At 44.9% G+C, this 24,579-nt stretch overlaps 1 protein-coding gene across 1 annotated transcript in view; it reads left to right on the top strand.

The window, feature by feature from the left end:
* LOXHD1 (lipoxygenase homology PLAT domains 1) overlaps positions 1-23,383 on the top strand; it is a 140,747-nt gene extending 117,364 nt beyond the window's left edge. Inside the window, exons 35-40 of the mRNA XM_086480188.1 lie at positions 235-412; positions 5,834-6,019; positions 17,340-17,510; positions 18,638-18,776; positions 20,194-20,355; positions 22,903-23,383. Coding sequence (XP_086336314.1) covers positions 235-412; positions 5,834-6,019; positions 17,340-17,510; positions 18,638-18,776; positions 20,194-20,355; positions 22,903-23,383 — 1,317 coding nt within the window. The remainder of the gene's footprint in view (positions 1-234; positions 413-5,833; positions 6,020-17,339; positions 17,511-18,637; positions 18,777-20,193; positions 20,356-22,902) is intronic.
* The last annotated feature ends 1,196 nt before the right edge of the window (positions 23,384-24,579 follow it).

Genomic DNA, 24,579 nt, shown 5'->3' with positions numbered 1-24,579 from the left:
TGCTTTACCCCATGTGTAGAAAGGGCCGATATTATGAAGACCATTTCTCAGGACAAGTCACCACAGCAAATAAGGTCCATAGCAGAGAGCTCTGTTTATCCCAGAAGAGCTCAGTACCTCTGCTATGACCAAGCTCTATCCATGTCCTACTGCACTGTGCACTTTGTAACTTTAATCTTTGCTCTCATTCAAATGGTAGCTGAAGTTTTGCTCCCTTACTTTGTCTCTTCACAGATCACCCTGAAGAACCTGACTAATCAAGAAGTGGCCAACTTTACCTATGGCGAGTGGCTGTCAAAGCTGAAAAATGCCAAGGGAAGTCTCGTGTGTGAGATGCCAGCTGTCATAAATGATGAGCAGATGATGGAGGACACGACGTACACTCTTCAGGTTAAAACCAGTGATGTCGGAGGTACGTCTGTGTTGAATATTTTATGGCTATTCTGGTATGAAGTTTGGTTTTTAGCAATGGAGAACATCTCCTGATTAATTTGAAATTATGTTTAAAAACCGTAATTTAGGCCTACTATGCTGGAACACTGCCATTGTGGCTGGCTGTTCACCGTGATGGTGTTATTCAGTGGGATTCATCCTCACCTGAGCTCTGGGCATAAAATATTTAGGCACAAGGTCTAGATTTGACTGCTTGCTGCTTCCTCTGGAGACACCTTAGCAGAACCTATTGCCAGACCACATTGCAGTGGTCAGGACCACCCTTTTTCTTTTTGGTCAGGTCAGGTCCATCCACGTAGGATGGAAAAAAAGGCTGCGGCCAAAGCTGGTAGGCTCCAGGTTTTCAATCATCACTATCTGCTTTGCCCAGAGAAGAGAGCAATAACTCGTCTTCCTTTCCAAAGTGTTTTGAGACCATTTATCTAAGGCCATGAAAAACCACCCCTAAATGCACACCAGAGAGAAGAGGTGGAAGAGAGTATAAAGAAAGCTGCAGAGCTTCAAGAGCCAAGAAATGGGATTTCTATGTCATTTCCTGGGATCACTGCCTCTTTTCACGAGAACTTCTTTCAGGCTGCTGAATGAAAGCTGCAACCGCGTACAAGCTGCCTTCTGCCAAAATGGGGCAAGCTAGACATTATCTTGCAGACACCTTGTATGAAAGGTTGACCCTCAGAGAAGATCCTGCCACACTGGTGCACATAATCACCTCCTGATCTTTACCTCTCTTTTTTTTTTTTTTTTTTCTTTTTCTTTTCCCCCCCCTGCATTTACAAGTGGTAATTTATGCAGCTTGTGAGGTTTGATCTGAGAACATCAAAATTCCCCTGGCAGAGTGTCTTCGTGCCACCTCACCGTTTTTTATCTATCTGCTCTGCCTGCTGCTTGTCTGAAAAACATGTAGTGAGATACGAAAAACAAAAGAGAGAGAGGAAGATTTGTTTATGTATCTGGCAATCCGTCTAGTATAATGGTAGATCTTTCTGTGACCTTTTTTTGTGAAATCCAGCCCTAACTCACAAAGGCGATGGAAATAGAAACGAGAGGAGAATAGGAGATGACAGCAACAGCAGACAGATCTGCCCTTCCCGTTGAATGAAGGATGACGGGTATTAATGATGAAACATTTTATTTCATTATGAACAGCGACAACCAGTAGGAAAGAGCAGATTACAGAGAGGTTTCAGAGAGTCTGTTTATGATTAAATCACACAGCACACTGACATAATGCTGAACTTTATCCAGCTTATCTAAAGAGGGTACAAGTCATGAACCATCTCCCGTCTTTGATCATTATGTATTCCACGATTACTCCTGGTTGGACCAATTCAGGAAAAAAGATGTTTTATCCCTGACGGTTAGTTTAAACATGTTATATCATCTCCTGCCACACTGACATTGTCTAGGGACAGCAATTCTCCGCAGTGAATGGAATCAAATATGTTTATTTCTAGGTATAAAGTATTTCTCTGCAATAGCTTTCAACTTTCCAGTGCACCAGAAGCATCGAAACCAAGGAAAAAAAAGAAAATGTAGGGTAGGATTCGTCTCACCTATTTGTCACTCTCAAAAAAATTATGGTTGTGGTCTTAACTTCTTCTAGTCTAGACTGTCTGTGGTCAGTTCATCTGGGAGAGGAGTCTTAATCAGTAGTCTGGATCATCCTCTGGAGGGTCTCTGTCACTCTGTTTTCATAAGATTCAGACAGGATCAGCACAATTAAGTTATGCTAGAAGGCTACAGTTAGGGAAAATGAATCCTACAAAAGGTATCCTGCGGCAAACTGGAAAGCAGCAGCCATTTCCTCCCCACCGTACACACGTATTTGACAACAGTTGTGTTTTGCTTTTTCCCCAAAGAAACCTGTGAGTTACAGCTTGGCTTTCCAGAAGTCATTCAACTTGAATGATCATGTAACACACAGAGGCTGCATCAGGGAAAGACTCCTCTCCTGCAAAGGTCCAATCCAGAGGCCACCAGAAGTACCTTGGGTGGCAGCTCTCAGAGTATACAGATAAAGGGAGAAGAGGTTGTTATGGCAGACACATCCCAAGTCAGAAGGGTAATCTTTGATTAAAATCAAGATCTTGATTTACTTTTGAGCTTACAAGAGACGTAACTAACTACCGCATTTTGTTCAAGTGCGACCCACAGGCACAGCTGCAATACAGCCAGACCACCTGATGGCTCTTTCTGTGGCACTGTTAATTTTGATGTATGCAGACTTTCAGTATTCTATATGCAGGCATGATACACATGTAATAAAGACAGAGAAAGAATAAATACTGCTTTCTCATTTTCCAAGCATTAAAGAAGCGGGAGGTTTTTATGTCTGCTGTTATAAGATTAATTAGTATGTTGTCAGCTCAGCTACAGCCTACAAATTACATAATTTAAGAGAGTTGGTGTCAGTTCCCAGTGCCTTATCCGACTCTCTGTGAAGTCAAGAAGGACATTCTTCGGCCTCAGAAGCTGTAATTCAAGCTTACAGTTTGTTTAAAAATGATGCAGCTGCTCAATAAGAGTCATAAAATCACAGATACTTTTGCTGGAAAAAGGCCTCCTGCTCAAAGAACTGTTGCCAGCACTAGGTCAAATCATCTAAGACTTTGCCCAGCCGAGTCCTGGACACGTCTAGGGATGGTGATGCCTCCATGTCCCCAGGCACATAATCCAGACCCGTAAAATTTTCCTAAGAATTTTTTTTTTTCCTCTTGCCCAATCTGAACCTCCCCAGCAGCTTGTGGCTGTGGCTGCTTGGGATATGTTCTGACATCTCCGCAGTAAATGACCCTGTCTTCATTATCACTGTCCCTACAGGTGAGCAAGGGGCCCTTGTTCACCTGCCACAGTTCACCCCCCTTGGCTTCTCCTCACGGTCCTGTGCTGCAGCTCCTGTCCATCTCAGCAACCATCTGCTGGGCCCTCCTCAGTGTCTCAACATCACCCAGGAATTCAAACAGGCAGCATGGTCTAAGTATGGGCTTCTCAGCGCTGAGCAAAGGGGAAAAGATCTTCCCTTCAGCTGCTGGCCATGCTCTTCCTGGGATAGTCCAGTACGCAGTTTGCACTGAACACTGAAAAGTTGCTGTTAGCTTCAGTTCTACCTGAATATGAATGTTACTGCTATAGTATTTGGGTCTTCTACAACTCCCCAGCATGTGCATACGCAGCATTTGTTCCACCCTAGATGCAGAACTTTGCATTTCTCCTTGCTCAGCTTTGTGGGATTTCCACTTGCCCAGTCCTCAAGCTTCTCAAGGTCCATCTGGATTGGAATTCTGCCATTCGGCATGTCAGTCACTCCCCTAAATTTAACGTTATCCAGAAATCTGCTGAGGATGCACTCTGTCATTGTTTAGGGTGTTGATGATGAAGTTCAGTGCTGCAGAGCCCAGTATCGACCCATGAGCAATTGCACTCATTGACAGTTAAGGATTGTGCAACCACAGTACCTTCGTCCTTTCATTTTTCAAAGTTGTTACAGTTCCTAAATGTGCCTGACAGTTTCCTGGAACTAACAACAACAACAACAACAAAAATCTGAGACCCAAATAGGTGAAATGTACATTGATTCAGCAATTTCTGTTCTTTTCTTTCCCGTCTCCTGTTAATTGCTTGTGAAGGAAATGTCACGGCATGAAGCCTTCATAAGCTTCTTCCTGCAGGGAAGGTTTTGCTAAGAAACAGTTAGTTCTGTGCTTTTCGAGACCTTACATTAATTGAGAGCCTGCTCCTTGTAAGGAAATGGACTTCAGTTTGCTTTGTTCCTCACCTCAGCAAGCTTTAGGGTCATAAAAGGTACTGCCAGATGAACTGCCTGAATCCCTGATGTTTTCTCTTCCTTCTTAAGTCCTTCCCAGGGAACTGCTGAAAATTATCCCCAATTTAACATAGGCAATTTTTAACGTGGATGACAAATATTGCTTTGCCTTTTCTCTGTATGACTCTTTTTCTCTTTATTTTGCTTTTAGCATTTTTTTCAGTTCTTCTATAAGAAGAGTCGTGATTTCTCCTAATTTCTGTATTCAAATAATTATCCCAAAGAAGTGGTAGCTTTTTCAAAAAGTTTTCAGTCCCCCCAACTTTGTCTCTGCATTGTGTTGTGAATGGAGCTGTGGGAAATCCTGTCCGTGTGGTCCAAAGTGGATTTATGATACTCTTGTGTAAGAAACGTCTTGGCAGGCGGTTAGCGTTTTCAAAGCTGGGCTATCTAACCAAGGGCAGCATATGCTGAGTTTCTTTGTGAGACAGATTTGGGTTTGATTATCTCATTTTCTTTTTTCAAAATTTAAGGTCTTTGGTTCTGACACAGCAATGAATGACTCCCCGTGTGGAATCAAATTTATTTCTACGAATCTGGTTTTTTTGTTATGGCATCAAAAATAAAAAGCAATAATTTTGGTCAAATTATAAATAGTGCCGGGTAAAAATGTTGTAACACTTTCAGCTAAAATGTTTGTAAGGTCGATGCAGGTGATGGTTTAGCCTTGAACTCTCCAAAACTCAGCAGAACTGGCAGCACGGCTGTTTTCTGAGGCAAAATACAGACAGTTATGGGCATATGAAATTCAATATCAGGTAATAAAGATTGTCTTAGAACCTATTATTTTCCTAAGAAGAGGTGGGAGTTGGACTAGGACCTTTTCCATTAAATGCAGCATGAACAATATTTTGAGAAACAGGGATATAAAAGGAAGACTTATGGGAGGGGAAAGTGGGCCACAAGATGCCATAGTGGTTTGCTTGATGATCTGCACTTTGCTTTGAAATCCCTGTGCCATACAACACAGGGAGAGCAGTATGAGACAGACCCCAGCTGAAGCATCCTGGGTGCCACAGGACAGCTTGGAGGAGGTCGTGTGCCTGCAGAAGGAGACCACCATGCGGAAAAAGGACTGTGGTCCAGTGGAAAGCCCAGGACAACATGTACTAAAAAGTTAAAACATGTTCTTTAACTCTAATAGGTTGCTGGATGTTGCTGGGTAAGTCACTTTGTTTCCCAAGCCACCTTGGAAAATGGGAGTCACGATGCTGACATCCTGCTCAAAGCGGTGCAATGCCCAGCAGATACCCCTGCTTCCTATTAGTACTGCTGTCATCACGGTCACCATACCTTGAGCGGAAAGGCGAAGCATTCCAGCTGTATTTTGGGGATGGGTTGGAAGGGCTGGCTCATTAGCTACCGTGGTGTGTCCTCCTTGCAGGATCCTGCGCAAATTCACTAAAATTCGTTGGCTGGGTCCAGAGAAACCTGAGCATCACTGCGGCCTCTTCCAGCCTGCCTTTGCTGCCTCCGTTTCCATGCAGTTGGAGGCTGGGTGTTCAGCCCTACGCAGCAGGCTAGCTTGTGACGATGTGCCTTGCTCTCTCCTTCCAGGAGCAGGCACCGACGCCAACGTGTCCTTGATCCTGTTTGGAGAGAATGGGGACAGCGGGACCTTGGCTCTGAAGGAGTCCAACAAGTCTAACAAGTTTGAGAGGAACCAGATGGATGAATTCAACTTCTCAGACATGCTGAGCCTGGGAGATCTCTGCAAAGTGCGGATCTGGCATGACAACAAAGGTCAGGGCAATGACTTGGGGGGTGGGAGAGGTTGGGACAATGTTTTCACTCGAGGAAAGGCAGCCTCTTTGCCTGTCCAGGCATACCCCCTTCACGCAGGAGGCTGGGTCTCCACGTGCTGGTGTAGTAATATCTGCCCTAATGGGTCCCCAGCTTCAGGCAGAGCTTACAGCCACCGCTGCAGCACAGATCATGACAGCTCCTCCAAAGCAAAGCAATCCAGCCCGTTATCCCAACACACCAGCTCTGTTAATGAAATACCTTTTTCACAGGCCAGTATGGCATTTCTAGCAATTTAATACTATCAGCCTGGCACCGACACATGAGGTAATGCAGCCTGGGATATCACAGTGAGCTTTAGAAGACAGAAATAAAGATCTGTGTCTGTCTTTATTAAAATCACTGCATCAGCAGGTGAGTGTGCAGTGCCCTGCTGAGAGAGATTCTGACATTTCACTGCTGCTGGACACCCAAACTGGTTTCACAAACAGCAGAGCAGCACTCAGTACCGCTGTCATAGTCATTTGGGTTGCTGTTCAGACACCAAGCAGCATCTTGTAACAAATGCATCACTCGTGCTGCTGTAATGACAGCTTATCCCACCCCATTTTCATCTAAAAGAGATGATCTTGCATTAACAATGGCTTTCTTGCTAATGGCAGGCTCTTGCTGCAGCCCAAAGTTGAAGCTTGATGGTTCTCATCGACCTGCCTGGGTCAGTATTAACAAGGTGGTCCTGGGAGGAATGGCAGCAGGACTACTCAGTCATTACCTGGTTGTACTGAGGCAACTGGTTTATGGCTGGGCTGGGGTTACGTATCAGTATGGACAAGTCCTGGTCATCATCTTCTTGACTTCTCCAAGCTATGGCAGATGGGGAAGACTGCATCTCATGCAATATTAGTAAAAGCTACCCCTGGGTCAGACTCACCCACTGGAAGTTTGTCTCCTTATTTTTATTAAAAAAGAAAAAAAAAAAAAAAAAAAAAAAAAGAAAAGAAAAGAAATCTTATTGTAGCCTCTGGCTGTTGTGAAATATGAGAAACACAACCATCCACCTAACGCGATTGTTTATTCCCAGCCACCGCAAAATTTGGGCTGGTATTTATCACTCTCACAACACAGGAAAATTTAGTTGATTAACCCCTGTAACATCCTGTTATATCGCCGGTGCTGAATGCAGCAGGGGAGCTGCTTTTATCTGATTTGGGGTAATTGCCAAAATACTTATTATTTGAATCTGCACTTTAGATGTAGAAATGGGAAGGGCTATCCAAACACCCACTGGAGTTTTAGCTCAGCAAACAGGCATCTCTGCAGTTGCAAGGGTGGTTTGGATGTACTGAGAGCAGCAAGAAATCGACATGGACTTGTAGACTTGTTTTCAAATATATTACTGGCTAAAATGCACACAAAAAGAACATTTTCCTCAAGAGGCATTGTTGCTCCCCAGTGACTGGTTACGCTAACAGAGTGAAATTCACCCAGCAGATCAGAGCTGATCATTAGCGCTCAGGCACGCAAGCAAGCTGGGGTGTAGGAAGATGAGAACTGGGTCAGACTGAGGGTCTGTCGAGCCCAGCAGCTCTTTCCAACAGCAGCATCTTTGGGTGCCCAAGGAAGAGGAGGAACTGAGCGAGCACGTGTAATCCTTCCCCAGTCCTCTGCATCTCACTGTGGGTAGCTCAGGGCATCTCCTCAACTGGGTATCACTTTTGTCCATTAAGTAACTTTCAGTGATTTTCTCATTCAAGTGCGTGTCCACCACATCCCGTGGCAATGAGTCCCATAGGCCCGCTCTCTGCTGCATGACAAGCAAATCCTGCTAATCTGGGCAGCTTTGCTGCCTGTTCCTTCTTGCACAAGGGATCACAGTTCACGTTCTCCGTGGCGCTGATGATGTTGTTGATACAGGTTGGGGAGTTGCCACAATGCCTCTGAGCTATGGTAATTACTGTCTGCATGCTCCTGGTCGGTGGCAAAGGGAAGTAACAGAGTTTAGCCTTAGGCTAAGCAGTAAATAGACTCAATTAGTTTAAGTTTCTTAGGGCTAAGAGTATGTACCAAGATAGCCACCACAAGTCAGCTAAAATAATAAATCATGTGTCCACAACCTGAAAAAAATACGTCATATTTATGAATATAAATACACTGTGCAACCTCATATTCTCTTTCCTTATTTTCCTCCTATCACTGGTTTCGACTTATAAATAAAGTTAATAGGGCTTTTACCAGACGTAGCTGACTGCAGGCGTAAGCCTTGGACAAACAACACACTCAGGTTTTGTTCAGCAAAAATGTACTTGTTTTTCCCCCCAGAAAGAAGGACAACTGTAGTTTAAATCATAACATATGTTGTCTTCATTGTTCTTGCATTAGTCATGTGAAAGGCATATCCTATCTAAAACTTCACACAATGCAGCATGACAGTTTGTTGGGTGGGTAGAGTATTTATTACTGCTGGGATCCCAGGCTACAGCTATCCTTTGCATGCATGCCTGCTCTCTCCATATAATTTATATAAATTGGCTATGCCACTGGTTAGAAATTTCTGGCTCTATTTTTTGGAAAGGAGCAGTGGGGTCACGGGCCAAGGGTCATGTATGTTTTTTGTCAGATGCTTGGGGAATTTGGGGTACTAAATAAAAATGTGCTTGTATTTGTCATTACTTTGAGGCATCAGATGTTGATCATTCCCTCCTTAGTGGTTTTTTTTTTCTTTTTTGGACTGAACAGTTCTCTGCCAATGACCTGTGGAAGACTCAGCCTCACAGTAGCGTACTCCATTGCTCCTCCCATGCTGAATACTTGGAACATGGTTAACGTTTTCCTAATTTTCTTAATAATAATTCTCAATGACAACATCAGCCTGTTTTGACTCACATTAGGTGGTTTTAGCACCTATGGGCTGCATAAAGGAACTGCTAACCATCACAAGGCTTCTTTTTCTTTCAGTCATCACCTGGTCCCAGCAAGAAGTCAACTAACCTGCCCCCATTTCAGGGTAAAATACATTTAAATGGCTTGCCCAAGGTGGCTACTTTGCCATAAAGTCCAGCTCAGCATCCATCCCCATCAGTGAGGTTTTGCTGCAACAGCTTTGCTCACAGTTCTTATCCTGCTTTTGTTCATCCTTTCACTGAAATTTGACTTCAGTGGGGTGTTCAGAGCGGAAGAGACAGTAATTGCAAAGGCAAAGGCTGTCAGAAGGTCTTTAAATCCCAAACACTGCATTTGCCTCCTCTGGAAAAACACGTCAGTTTTATGGTCCCACTTTAATGCCTCCAAATGCCGTTTTCCCCACAAAAACTGCTGAGTGGCATCTGTGTATGAGATATAACGGAGAAATGAGGCCCCCATCTAATACCTCTGACTTCAGTAAAATTGATTAGGGAGGAAGTCAGTGCTCATTTGAAAACAGGCAATTTAGACACGTCTCAACTGCAATTTCAAGGAACTTGTTCCTGATTTTTTAGAGCTTTAGAGCTCACCAATGAGAGTCTGGTAACAAAGAATTGCTATGAATGAAATTTAGTTTTAGGTTTTCCTCCGTGTCTCATTATCTTGCCCCTGTTTACTTTGAGATACTGATGTTAGACATAATATATTTAGACTCCCTGAGCAAATTTAATCGTTTCCAGACTCCCCATCTCCTGATCTCAGATAGGCACTATGTATTTTCTCATATCTCAGTTCATTTACTTCTACATTTATGCAAGATCAGTATCTGTAGGTCTGTAGAAATGCTGGCTTTCTAAATATAGACCTCAATTTTTTCTCTGGTTTAAGGACTAAATCACCATTCTGGAAGAATGACTTGAAGTTTCTTGGTATCTCGGTAATGGAATTACTTACCTAGAAGAAGTGAGGTTTTTCCCCCTTTTTTTTTTGGTTGTCTTTTTCTCCTTGCAAATGGAGGTATGGGAAATCTGGATTTAGCTCCCTCATCTGCCTGAGTAGATTTGAACTCAGATGATAAACAGTCTTTTTAAAGTCATTAATTTCAGATTCTTGATTATCTCAGTTGCCATCAGCCAAGGGGAGCCAGGAAGACTCTAATTACGGATAAACCAGACTTCTCTGTTATTATAGGAGCAAAGACAAAAGTAAATAACGAGGTTATGCAGCCCAACTTCTTTGCCTCAACAGGGCCCTTCTTTCAATCGCACCAGCTGCTATGACATTGTCTAATTGAGTTTTAAATAGCCTAACTGCCTCAGTGACTCCTTCTGGGTGGCTCTTCCAAAGGAGAAAGTATCTTATTTCGCTTTCTGGACCTGGACCCAACTCAAAAACATTAGCATACCTCTGTTTTTCCCTTTCTTTCCCTGAAGGAACTACCTTTTTAAGGAGCAGATTCTTGAATCAGATCTTAAATTGCCCAGGCCTTGAACTGGCAGCACATGGCTTTTCCAGAGATATGTTTCTGCAATTCCTGGACATGATTCCAAGTCTTTTGGGCACTTGTAGGCCATAAATTATTAAAAAAAAAAAAACAAAAAACCCTAAAGATTTGCCTTTTCAGACTTTTGTAAGGATTTGCTCAGCTATCAGACTTGAGAAGGGCTTTTCTAAGCCTTCCACACTTGACTGTTGCCTCATAAACTCAGCTGATCTCTGGGGCAGATTTGTTGAATAGTTTTTGCTTTAAATAAAAAGTGAGAGGAAGAGAAATAGATGTGTAAAACTGCTCAAGGAGAGAGTCCATCATTCCCCCTGTTTTGTTGATGGCTTCAGTACAGAGGAAGACAACATCAACACCTACATCTTTCTGGATGTATTGAAGTCAACACCTTAGACAAGGCACAAACGGGCATAAGCTACAGACCTGTGCAGCATTGCTGTGACAGCTTAGTCCTTCAGATTGCCCAAATCTGGCTTCAGCCTCTTGGGAGACCACAACACCGACCTGCAGAGATCTCCTCACATGCCATGCACCTTCCTCTTTCTTCAATGGTAGGTTTCTTCCTTACTCTCAACAGTCCTATCACAAAGATGTGCTACAGGCATTACAGCACAAGCAGAAGACACAGCAAAGATCTCACAGTCCAGAGTTGACACAAAGCAGGAAAAAAAAAAAGATGCAAGCAAACAAAACAGCAGACTTGGAGAGCAGGTGAAGACGCCGGTGTTGACCTTGAGCAGTTATTCATTTCTTCCCAGTCTCCTATAAGTGCAGAACCCTTCACTACAGAGTGGAAAGAGCCCAAAAGGCCAGATACAGCTGTAGACTTATCAGTTCTGTAAAAACTTCTCTTTTCTATAAGCTTCCTTTTCCCCTCTTGGGGACAAATTATCCTGCACCCTTGATAAATGCTTTTGCATCAAGTATGCCTCAATAAACGCAAAATATACTTCAATCACAACAATATAATCTGAGAAACTGTTACACCTTCACTGTGAGCTGTTAAGTGTGTTTGCACAGGAGTAGTTTATCTGTAAGATGTTGGGGATTCTTTGTCTGAGAGTAATTTATGGGTGGTTTTGACCTGAGCCAAATCCTGGACTGAGCAAGTTGCATAGACAATAGATGAAGGGGACAGGGGACCTATTTTCTAAAACTGTCCCAAACATTAAGCTTTTGCTTTGTCAAAGGTTGTGAGAGGTTTTGCATTGCCTGTCTGCTCGGATGAGAAATGTTGTGGTGTGAACTAACATGATCCTAAAGGAGAGATGTACAAAATTGATCTATTTTTATCCTGCCTCTGGCTGGCTGAATGACCTTGTGTAAATCACATCCCTGTACCTCATTTTCAATTATGTAAATTAGGGATAAAAATTATTCACCTTCTTAAAGGGTTTTGAGATGTACTGATGCAAAGCTAGATGCTATGATTTTAACACCTCACAATTAACACTCCATTTCTAGCCATCTGACACTGCTATCAAAACTCCCACCACTTTCTGGGTGATGTTGCATGTGGTGGGGTTTAGGGATGGATGGTCGTCTAACCAGGCAGCGGATAAATAATGTCAGAGGACAGAAGGCTGATGAACTGTCTTTGCAGTGGCCATTACTTTACGTTTCAGAAAATGTGAAAAGAAAAAACAACGCCATTATGGAGCGGAGCAGCGCTGGTTGATGGCTGTGAATGGCTGGGCAGCAGCAATTCTTCACTGACCCCTGAGCAGTCAATGTCCCAAGCAGGGTTTTTCTTTTACTCCTATGGGAACTTAAGCACCAGTAATGACAACTATCATCTTCGATCGGGCATCAACTGCTTTCAAAACCAAACCAAAGAAGACCTGCCACAGATAGACAAAGGATAGAGAGGGAAGTTGATGAATATGGCTGCAAAGGGTGGAGACAGTTTAACTTCCATGGACATGTGTGCATCCAAGCCTGGATGCGGTTCTGCCAGCACAGATTTTATCCCGCCAGCTCTCGCTTTGCAAGGAATTGTTAATATTCGCTAAACCAAGGTCAGGGACCAGGCACCCGGTGAGTAGTGAACCCACCAGCCTTGGTTCATTCTCACTCTTTTTCTCCCATCCTCCCGTGTTTCTGCGTGTGTCAGAATAGCTTAATATTTTAGGGGTGAGTACAGGCTGGGGAAAGTGGTGGCTGATCCCAAGAGGGGCAAAGGATATTTCTGGTGCTGCAAGTTGGGATTTTAGTTAAATGAAGCACTAATGTCATTAGCTGTGTGACGTCTAGTACTTTTAACGCCAGGCTCGGCTGCTCTAATCACAGCAGAAATGCATAGCAAGGAGATTAGAATCCAACCTGTCTGCCCGACATCAGGAACGCACGGACTTTTAGCATCGCCTGGGCTAAAAGCAAGATTATTCTGCGAAGGCCTTGCAGACGTACACAGAGCATCCTTGCCCAGCATCACCCAGTTGTCAGCTTGGGCCCTTTTGTAAAGGAGGATAAACGGGACAAATAACTGCTCTTTTGGATAAGGACACTTGGGGAAAAGAATATATTTCCCTACGTGACACTAAATTATACAACTGCCAGATTCAAGCAAGCAAAGTGATTCTGCTTTCCCCAAAGCTCTTCTCCTCCTCTAATTACATTTGAAATGTTTTGCACGCTATTGAAAATGTCACTTCCAGCTGCGGACCATTAAGGAGCCTATGTGGCACAGCCACAGGTTTTACTAGGGCAGGTTTGCTGCTGGGGATTTCCATGGCAGCAAAACAGGCCTGGGGTGAAGTACTTTTTGTTACAAACGCTGAACACTTGTTATGGTGATAGGGGATCTGCCACAATGGCACAGTGGTGGCCAAACTGTTTTGAAGACCGAGATCCGCATAATCAAGCAGGAACTGCTCAGATATGTGGTATTTCTTCCCTTCTGCCCCAAAGCAGTAATGGAGACAGATGTACTGGTCCTGGTTTGTGCTGGGGTCACTGCAGAAGAGCCCATGGTGCTCTCCAAGGCATTCGTGCAGTTTCTGAGCCCTTGTTCTAGTAGTTGAGTGATGGAGCAACCGTGGCTTTCACAGTACACCAGGATCCATTATCCAGCAGCATCCAGGGAAAAGCCTAATAAACCATCGCTGCAGAGATCCTCCAGTTTCTCCTGTGTGGCCAGGCTGTGTGAGCAGTGGACAGGCCTTAGGAAAGCCCTTCCACCATGCTACATCCACACTACTTTTCCTCTTCCTTACTCATCCACTGATGCCCACTCCACAAACCAGCTTGTGCTGCGGATTTGATGTCTCTGGGATAACATCCTTATGGGATGTAGTTTCTTCTCCTGTTGTTCCTTGGGTGCCGCGATGTCTCTGAGCCCATTGCCACACAGGAACAGAAGGTGTAAACAGAGTAATACCCTGAAACAAGGGTTTCATGACCTGAAAACTGGTTCTGCAAACAGTTTCTTCTCTTCCCACTGATGCACTTCCCAGCACACAGAGCCAGCTCAGTGGAGGGCAAGTCTCACATTTAGACTCTGTGTGTTACTGGACTTTGCTTTTTATTTTCCAGATCAATGCAAAAAGAAATTAAATGTATCTTTTCCCAGTCTGAAACAAGAGAAAACCAATACCTTGTCTGGAAAAGCAGCCCCAAACCAATTCTTCAAATTCCATATCAGTTTTTAAATGGACTTTAATGCTGTGACAGTGAAAACCTTGATGTGATGCCACTCCAGGCACCAGGGGACACGGACAGGGTGAGAAGATGTGCTGCTCTGGACATAGCCAGTACAGCATTCACCTGTGGTGGATTATTTCTCTTGAGAATGAAAAGTAATATAGAATATTTCTACAGCTTCCAGGTCTCCTAATCTAATTTAAGTTGCTAAACATTGGGAAGGAAAACACGAAAAAGGAAAGACCAATTCTAGTGAGAGGGAAGAGAAATACTTTAACACAAACAGGAGCAGTAGCACCATTTTTCTAAGAGTGACCAGCCAGCTCCTTGATTTGAGACAGGGACACGCTGTTGGTATTTGCTTTTAGTGCTTTTCAGATCTGAGAGAGCCCAGATCTTGCTCTTTAAATAGCCTAGAGCTGATAAACGCATCTTTTGCAGGGAACACCAGGAAAAGCTGCACTTTGTGCTTGCTTTGCCCTCAACTCCAACATGTGCTGGAAAGTCAGCTCTGACCTATCTCTCCCTGTGATAAAAGAGCAGGTTTTTGTGGCAGCTCTCCTGGTGAGCGGCTGCTGGGACCAGGCTGGAGAAGAGGGAGGAGGGTACGTGCATCTCATTCAGTCTCTCTTCTGGTACCTCTGCTTGGCACTGATCCTCTCCCAGTCACGCTGTTCACTGCTGGCAACAGGACTAAGATCACCAATTTATTCTATCCTTGTCTTCAGCCATTGATCTCTCTCACTGGAGAAGGATGGGATGTTTTCTTTCTTTCATCTTGTACTGTTTTAGCTAAAGTTTTGATGGAAGCGGAGCAGCCTCCTGAATATGCTGCAGAGATGTTCATTGAACTTAAATGGAATGAGCCTGCCATAAAGATTGACAGCTGGCACTGCCAACATGTTTAGAATAAATTTCCAAACAGCCCCAAAGAGCAAGTTGCTCCAGTTAGAGCGTGGTGGGAGCCCCGGGACACTTGATAAGATCTGCCCAGGAGGCAGTAAACTGGTGAGGCTCTGAGAGGGTGCTGCATGCCAGCCCACCTCCAAAACCCTGCTTAGTACCTTTGCCTGCTGCTAGAGCCTGGAGGAGGTCTTGTTATGTTCGGGTGGTGCATCCAACTCCCCTGCCTGGGTGCTGCACCCGTGGTATTTGCACAGGTGTTGTTGTTGTCACATGGCACTGTCCTCCCAGTTCAAGTGAGACAAGGACATACTGGAGAGAGTCCAGCGACAGGCCACAAGGATGAATAAGGAATTGGTGCATCTGCTGTACAGGGAGAGACTGAGAGATCTGGGACTGTTCAGCTTGGAGAAGACAAGGCTCAGGGAGATTTTACTGATGTGCACAAGTATCTGATGGGGGGAGTAAAGAAGGTGGAGCCAGACTTTTCTCACCAGTGCCTGGTGACAGGACAAGAGGCAATGGGCACAAATTGAAATGCAGGAAATTCCATTTAAACATAAGAAAAAAGATTTTTTTTTTCTCTGCACAGGTAGTCAAACAATGGGACAGGTTGTCCAGAGAAGTAGTGGAGTATCCATCCTTGTAGATATTCAAAACCTGACCGGACACAGTCCTGAGTAACCTGCTTTAGCTGAGCGTGCTCTAAGCAGGGACTTGGACTAGATGGTTTCCAGAGGCCTGTTACAGCCACAATAACTCTGGGGTTCTGTGCCCCCGAAATTCAAGGAGTGTCTTTGGTTGAGGTCTGTGCTTTGTAGGAGGTAATTTCCCAGCTTGAAGAAGGTTCAGGAAGACAAAGTAGAAAAAAGTAATGACTGTGAGGCTGGTAGAGAACTGCTAACACGTGATGTGGAGGAATCACAGTCCACAGGAACAGGGTGACTTGTGGACATAACTCAAAAAGGTGCCATCATTTTCCTTTCAGAGCCAAAGACGTCTGATATTTGAAAACTGAGGAGGTAGGAGCATGGCCATGAGTTCTTGCAAGAGCAAGAGCTGTTTAAAGTCTCTGGATGCAAATAATAAGTCAGAAGAGATCTCTCATCATGAACATAACCTTTCTTTGTCTGACTAATAACAGGACGTGTAAGTAGAACTGTCATAACCTCCCGTCCCCCCAGGCTCAACAAGGGCTTCTTCTATTTCAACAAAGAAATCAGGAAAATGTTCTCAAATGCCCTTTTCTTCATTTTCAAGCTGCTTTTCCACTGGAACAAAAAAACCCCAAACAAACCAGGGAGTAGAAAACTGAAAGGGAGCTATGACTCCTCAGAAGGCCCCAAGTCAAAAGTCAGGTGATTTGGTGGTCCCTTCTGGAGCACTTATCACTTTAGTCTGTCCTAGGTTCACGTCCACTCACGGCATTAGTGAATACACCCTGGTTGCTTGGCAAAGTCAGGATAGCATGGGTCGTTTCCTTGCATATGCTAGCTGACAGGGTCAAAGAAGCAAGTTGTATCTTACCTTCCAACCTTCAAATCCAAATATGAAGGGTTTGGGGGTGATACAGGCCATAGAGAAAGTCACTAAACTATACAGCTTGTGGCCAGCTAGTGCTCCCAGAACATGAAAGGATCACCACAAACAATGCACATGCTGCTACAGTCTTTTTTAATAGCTACAGAGACGTGTGGTGGAGGAGGCGGGGTTAGGTGGAACATGAACTCAGATATTTTGGCTTTAGGACTTCATGTTTCCCTTAAAATGGAAGGAAGAATCAGCAGCAGTTTCTGTGACAGACGCTGCTCCATTAACTTTTGGCCCCAAACCCTCTGATATAGAGGAGATTTTAAGCTTCTGGCTCTGTCAAACAGTTCTGCAGGGCCCTGATTTCCCTGGGGGTTTGTAAGGGTTTGTTTTCCCTGAGCCACAGTGATGCTTCTTCCTGGGATGTTTCTCGTGTTGGTATGTTGACAGGGATGTTCTCCCTGCTCACTGCTGCTGCTACTGGTATTGCAGAAGCTTCGCCTAGTGCAAAGTGCTGGCCAAGGACAGTGCTGTCCTTGCCCAGAGAGCTTGAAAACTATCTCATCCAGGACCATGGTCCAACACCCTTATATATGACCAAAAGCCAGCAACTCCTTCAAAAGCATGGCCTGACTTTAGAAGGGGGATCAGATTATGGTCTTGAGCGAGTCAACATTGCTTGTCATATCAGAATAACGTCATGTTCACTGGTGACATTATCTGAAGAAAATACCGATCATTTCTAGCACCAGCAGGGTACTACCAAGGAGAGGTGTCTCACCTCCTTACCCAAGCTACGTGAAACTACCCAAATCTTTTTTTCTTTTGTTGTTTTACTAGGAATTGCACCAGGTTGGCACTTGGAATACATTGACGTGAAGGACTCCGCCATGGACAAGACATTTCGCTTCCAGTGTGATCGCTGGCTGGCTAAAAGTGAAGATGATGGGCAGCTCATCAGGGAACTGGCTTGCGCCAACAACGACATCCTGGAGCTGAAGGAACGGACTGGTGAGTTTAGAACTGTCTTGTGGCATTTGCTGAGGGACTCGGAGGCTGTAGGACCACACCTCCTGCAAGCTACTCCACAAGCTCCTGCAAGCTGTTCCCGTGCAACAGGCATTTGTATTTGAAGTCTTTAAGGGCTGGAATATTTAAGGTACTCTTTAGTTCAAAAGTGCTATGCTGTGATAAGAAAGAAACAAATCAGGATTTATGAGGAAGAAAAAGATCTCATTCTGGGTTGAAACCTGAGTGGGGCCTATCTGCATGGGTTCAATCCAGCAGCAAGCCGTAAGGACACATGGTTATGGTCTCATTATAAAGAATGGGCTTGAGTCTTTGAGGTGGAAAATCAGTTCTATCCTCAAAGCTTTGTAAGTAACATTGCTCCAGCTTCCTCCTTAACACGTTCTGGGCTACTAGCTCAAGTGTCCCAGCTGAACATGATCGCTGAGCTTAACGCCCCATAGCCCTGGATCTGCTCTGGGTAATTCCACTGAGTCCAAGGTAATTACACTGGTGTCTAATGTGGTGAGCAAGCGAGAGAGCAAGAGTTATTTAACCACACTGATGATATGCAAAGTGCATCTCAAAAACTCCTGCACCACAACACTCTTCTTCAGGAGAGTCCTGGAGAGTCAATAATCACATTACTTCAGTGTGATTTCACTCTGCCCCTGCAAAAAATCAGCCTTGTCATTGCCATTTTGGGTACTTACACACCACTGCAGCATCTGAGCACATCCTGTTGGGTACACGGATACCCTCACTGACCCTGTTGGGAGCGGTGGTGCAAAAACTGCAGCATTTGGGCTGTGTGAAAAAGGGAGTGCTTAGCACATGAGGCAGCTGGACACAGCTTGCTCAAGAGCAGCTCCCTCTACTCTTGCCAGCTGATTGAGCAGTACTCATATTTTTCCTGTACTCTACGCCTGCATGAAATCCAAAGCACGTAGAAGTCAGAAGTCCCACAGATTTCAGTGTGGTTCCATTCTCATTTTGCAAATGCTTTCTTATGTGCTGTGATAAATATTAGGAAGGGAGTTTTTAAGCAAAGTGACAGCCAAATGAAGAGATGTTTCTGGCCATCTGCTCTTCCTTTTCTGTTTAACGTGTGTGTTAATTATGCTCTAAAGCCTATGAGATTGTCACAGTAACAAGCGACAGAGAGGATGCAGAAACAAAGGAAAACATCTGGATCATCTTAGAAGGAAAGCTGGGCCGCTCGAAAGAATTCCTTATGGAAAACTCCTCCAAGAAAAGGAGATTTGAAAGGTAGAGTGACAGGATGGTGGGCTAGGGGAACTCCCCACTAGCCATGTGTCGTTCACAAATGCCATCTCTTCTCCAGGATGGTTTACAGAGCTGTGTTTGTGCCATGCTGTTTCTCATCCCCCTTCCGAAACAGCCTAATGGCTTCTCACCTGGGGTAAAAGGAAGACATAAAATCAGTTTCTGATGGGAGGGCTTAAAAACGATAAGAAAAAGGCATTTGGTAAAAGGAAATGTAGATGATGTGTGTGTGTGTGCACGTCCTTTTGTATTAGCACACGCAAACCGGCTTCTGGTGAGCCCCTGGGGAGGCTGTGTATTTTTGAGCTCGGAGGAGCAGAAGGAAGCTGGAGGTGGTTTTAGTCCCTTTTGCAGCATCTCGCTGGCGGTGGGCATCAGGGAGAAAGTAAAAATAGTTGGAGGCTAAATATTGTCAGAGCTGCTCAGATTTGACTTTCCAGACGAATCTGGGGGGTAAAGCTGCAAGATCACTGTCGCGTGAGGAAAGCCGAATCTCAGCCTTGTGCGCAGATAAGCTAGAGGCACATCTATGTAGATTCCTTCTCCCATGTGGGACCGAAGTGCTCCAGATGTGAGATGGGTTTTCCACATTTTTTAAGGACACAGCACGCCCTTAGGAGATGGGAACCTCTTCAGAGTCATGCACGCTGCTGATGGTCTGAAGCTTTGCAGGGAGGAAAGGTTTTTCTTGTGGGTCCGCAAAGGAAGGTGAAATCACAGCTGATGTGGACTCTAGTATGAACGGCTGAGATTTCAGGTGAAACATCAAAAATGGGGAGGGGCTTCCTCCTGACCTTAAGCTGATGGTGTCTACAGCGGAGTTAAAGACACCACTCTCCAAAGCACTAGTCACAGTCCATCCTTGGAGGCAGGTTGGAATAAGGACCAGTCCAAGGAGATAAACCTAACAGATACACAGGGGACATAACAGGGAGCCAGCCAAGGGTTTGACAGAGACCTGTTGTTTCTCTAAACTGTTTTCAAGCTGAGCTTCAGGAAGGGCGGCTGAACTGGCAAATCTAAAACAGCTATGGTGGGTAGATGTGTAACAGATACAGTATCTGTCAAGGATGAATGAGTAAGTGCCAGAGGGGAAGTTAGTCATTCTTTATCTTTATCTATAATGAGGCAAATTGATTTTGTATGTGGAACAGCTCAAGTTTATCCTGGAAAGTCCTAGTGGCACCAATTTAAAGTGTCGCCCCTAATCAGAGAAAATGCTAAATTTAAATATGGAAATTACACTTTGTGTTGAATGATTGTAGGTTAAATAAAATGACTTTAAATGAAGGCTTATCTTCTATCTTCCATAGCCATGTGCAAATTAGTTAATGTCCGTATGAGACGACTCACTGCCGGCCTTCAAGATACTAACTGAAACTGCTCCTCTTTCCGGTAGGGGAGCAACAGACACATTTCAGTTTTCTTCAAAGAACGTTGGTGATATTGCAGCCATCTGTGTCGGTCATTGCCCGAAAGATGGGAAGAAGTCATCTGCAAAAGCTGATGTCTTCTGGCATGTCCAAGAGATTATCGTAACAGAGATGGAGCTTTGCAACAAGTAAGTGCCTTCTCATCTGCAAGGAGACACTCCAGGAGGGCATGGGGAAGCTGAGCAGCTCTGCATGCATCCTCCTGAAGCATTTCAGACTTAAGCAATAAGGAAAGCCTTACCAAATCTTAATCGCCTTCTGAAAGATAAGGACAAGCTGCTTGGTGTGTCAGGTACAGAACGTCCCTGCCTGATTTGCCTGTGCAATTTCTGAGTTGTCAGACAGGGCATTTCCATGTGCAGATACAGTTTGTAAACAAGTTGGCTTGGGTGAATCTCGCAGCTGTGACAAATTAATATCTCAGCTTGTTGGAAACACTTAGACTGACTGAAATTTATGTAGGATGCTCTGCACAGACTGACCTTTGGGTAAAAGTCTTGCAAAAAGTGCTCCTAGAAAAAAGCTGAGAGTAAGACAGAGTCTGAACCTCTGATGCAGACCAGTTGGGATGAGAGATCCTTCTGGTATGGTCCAAAAGGCCCACTGGAAAGGTTGCAGTCATGCATCTCAGGTACTTTGAGTTGAATAGCATCAAAATCTGCCACGGCCGAAAAACAAACGTGTCGGGAGAGCCTTGAGCACCTCAGGTCCTACACGCTTTGGTCTGAGCCCTGTCTTCGGACTCAGGGAGCAGAGAGCACAGGGACTATGCAGGGACCAAAGAAGATTGTCCATTTGCAGAACAAACTGCTCTTCAGAGAAAATATCTGCAATGTTAATTGTGGATTTGTTTTCTCCTCCATGATCTTTCCATTGCTGCTAAAGAATTTAACTGTAGGGAGTTTGTTCCAGCTGAGACAATTGAGTGTTTAATAAGAAATCCTTGAAGTGGTTTTTTTTTTAGAAGCTAAGAGTCTCTCCTAGCAAATTAATCAGCTAGCAGAAGAGCCACAATAATATTTGCTGAATGAAAACTCAGTCAATTACATACTAAAACATGCTCTTTTCTCCTGGTGGGGAAAAACCTGGAACCCTTAAAGTCCAGCTGTGCAATCAAATCCGTGCACTAAACTCATTTGGAGCACGCTGAAACTGCTGAAACTGCTGAAAGAGTGTGTTTTGAAGGGGCCAAAGACCTTCTCACAAAGCCCCAGAGTTTTTAAAGTTGTTTTAAAGAAAGCAGCCAGGAGATACCAGTAAAGCCTGCAGCCTGTCATCGCACTGAAGCAGGGCTCCAGCTCTGCAGATGCAGCACTTCACAGTGGTGTTTTCCCTGCAAACTATCAACTGGAGCAGATTGCACCATGAGATCAAGCTCTCGTTTCAGGTATTCCCCATGCCAAACATCAAAAAAACCCCACCCAGTCAAGTCAAAGACCAAATTAAAAGAGTTATGAAATTGCTGCAGCAATAGTTTTGAATTATACTGGGATTTTTGCCTGTTAGTAGTAGATCTTAGCATGTGAAAAGGCTGCATTTAGAAGCTTTTTCTTGCACATCCCAGGGCTAGAGAGGTCACCTTTTTTACTTCTTGCCCCTCACGAAGACTGGCATGCTGCATTATAACTCCAGACCACGAGGTATTTCATAGCCCAGGAAATAAAACTGTAGCATCAGGCGACCCCTCCACCCCACTCACATGCAGTTTTTCTGTCCCAGATCCTAAAATCTTGCCCCCACCAGAATTTCTCATTCACCATTCTTCTTTCCAGAAAAAGGATTGCTTTACTTTGGGTGCGGAAAATGTCAAAAGATGTTGGAAATGCTTAGGAAGCGCAGCACTGCTGTAATTGCAGTAACCCTTTTCCAGGTGTTTATTTTAGGCACACGTGCTGCAATCCAGCTACACTCCCTCCAGGAGGACCTGCTGCAGTTTGGTGAAAGCGGGGGAGGGAGAAAAACTCATTTGGAAATGATCTGCATCATTGGAAATGAAATACATCATTAAAAGCAGAGTGCTCCAGCCTGGCCGGCTGCCAGGTAGGCGGTAATTTATGGGTGTTGTGTGTGCTCCCTGCACATCACCAGAGGCAGCACTGCAAAGCCAAGGAGCTTTCGGCATCTGATACCTATCATTTCTGCGCTGGACGCCTTTTTTTTTCGCCTGCTAAGGATGGGCTGGGTGATCCAAATGAGGAAAGGGGGGGGATTTAAAACCTCCTCCTCCCATCTTTCCCATTCGCTTTTTCCTAGTTCTTGGCCCAACCTTAACCATGCCATCAGGGAGGATAATTGCTGATCTCCCCGCTCTCAGGCCAGTTATACTCAGCAGCGTTGGGCTGCGTCAGCTGCAGGGCTGACTGCTCGTCCTGGCTCGGTGGGTCTGTAAATGGACATGCCATTGCACAGGCAAAAGAGGTGACCAGTGCCCCACACCAGCCCTTCCGTGTGCAGGGTGTCTGTGGCTGTCTAGAGAGATGTTGGGTTTTCCAGTTGTGGTTGCAGTGTTCAACCAGGACTGTCTTTCTAGAGAGAAACTCTAGCGCTAGCACATATATGGAAAAGTACAGAAACAGCACTAATACTGGGCAATTTAGTAGCATGCCCAGTCTACAGCACTTGCCCAGTAAAGTGGCCACCCGTACCATAACTTGCTGCTGATTTTCCTCCGGCAGATATTTTTTCAGGTGCAACACAAAAATCCCTCTGCGTTACAAGAGACGGGACTACAAAGTCTTTGAGTGTGCCAAGGTCACCGAGAGCTTTGCCAGCAAAGCCCGGAGCTTGGTGCCAGTCAAATACGAGACCATCGTGGTCACGGGTTTCGAAAAGGGTGCGGGGACCGACGCCAACGTGTTCATCACCATCTTCGGGTTGAACGGGGACTCAGGAAAGCGGGCGCTGAAGCAGAAGTTCAGGAACCTCTTTGAGCGGGGCAAAACCAACAGGTTTTACCTGGAAACGCTGGACATGGGGGAGCTAAAAAAAGTCCGGATTGAGCACGACAACAGCGGTCTGGCGCCAGGCTGGCTGGTGGAGCGGGTGGAGATCACCAACTCGGCGACCGGCGTGACCACCATATTTCCCTGCGGGAAGTGGCTGGATGAAAACCGGGGCGATGGGTTAATCTGGAGGGAGCTTTTTCCTAGGTACTGAGGAGGGCAGGTACGCAGGAGGGTTTCGGTCCCCCTTGCATGTGCATTTTTCTCATTATACTGTTTTATACTACATTTGAGTTTTTAAAACACTGCCTTTTATAATGAGAGATTTTTAGTAGCAAGATGTGCTTCCTGGGTTAACATTTTGTAAAAGTAACGCTGACTTTTTTAGAGCACGTATAAAATTGTGAATGAAATAAATACATTTCTCACTTATTTATGATTAAAAGCCACAACCAGCAGAGCCACAAACTATCCTTTAACAGCTCAGATCCTATCTTTCAGTGCTTCGCCCTCCCAGAGCTGGGAAAGCCCGCTGGCCTCCACTGCTGATGGGCTCCCCTTTTAGACAGGTAAAGAGGATTACAGAATTGAGCCAATATATTTAAGAAAATAGAGCTTGGAGATCCCAGTTTTTCCCACTTCTGGCAACTGTGAACACTACATGTCTGTACACACACATGCACCTCCAGAAGGCACCGCATCAAAAGCAGTGGGCGCAGCAGGGCTTTCTGCAGTGAGGTTGGGAAGGACGTGTTATCCACCCAGCCAGGTCTCAAGGGGTGGGATCTGGGTGGTATTTTCCACCTGTGGGCTTTCTCCTCCCAAGCCAGATCCAGCTTTTGGGATGAATTCGTCCGGGTCTGCCCAGAGCTGAGATCTACAGTTAACGGCAGCTGGAGTAAAAGACCTACCAGATAATCAATTCCACTGTAAGGAAGCTGTGCTAATTATATTCAAAGCTGTCTCAGGATAATCTTACCCTATATGGACTGAATACCGGCTCTGTTTCAGAGCAGCTGCCATTCATATCCATTTTTTTCTTTTAATAAGAATTGCTGTTTCGATTTTTTCTGTGGTGGGGAAGAGATTTCCCAGCCCCACTAAGGGCCAGTGTTCCTGTAGATGAGCTCTTTCCAGCTACTTGCATCTCTGCGGGTACCAGCAAGAAAATGTGCACAAATCTTTACTTCTAGAGCCCCATCTCCCTCCCCAGCGAGAAAAGCAGAAGGACACAGCCTTTGGAGGAAAAAGGGAGGTGTCTGAGCCGCCATGAGAAGAAGACCTTCCTCCTGTCCTACTCGTGTGCTAGGGGAGGTCATTCCCCCTCCCAGAATCTGGTTTTAAACAATCACTTTGTGCGAATGGGGATCAAATATGTCAAGAGTAGGTTAAAGCTGCTGAGCACACCCA

The sequence above is a fragment of the Leptosomus discolor genome, chromosome Z (genome assembly GCF_034619465.1).
Source record: "Leptosomus discolor isolate bLepDis1 chromosome Z, bLepDis1.hap2, whole genome shotgun sequence".
NCBI lineage: Eukaryota > Metazoa > Chordata > Aves > Leptosomiformes > Leptosomidae > Leptosomus > Leptosomus discolor.
The sequence above is the reverse complement of the archived record's forward strand: the minus strand, read 5'-3'. Positions and strand labels throughout refer to the sequence as shown.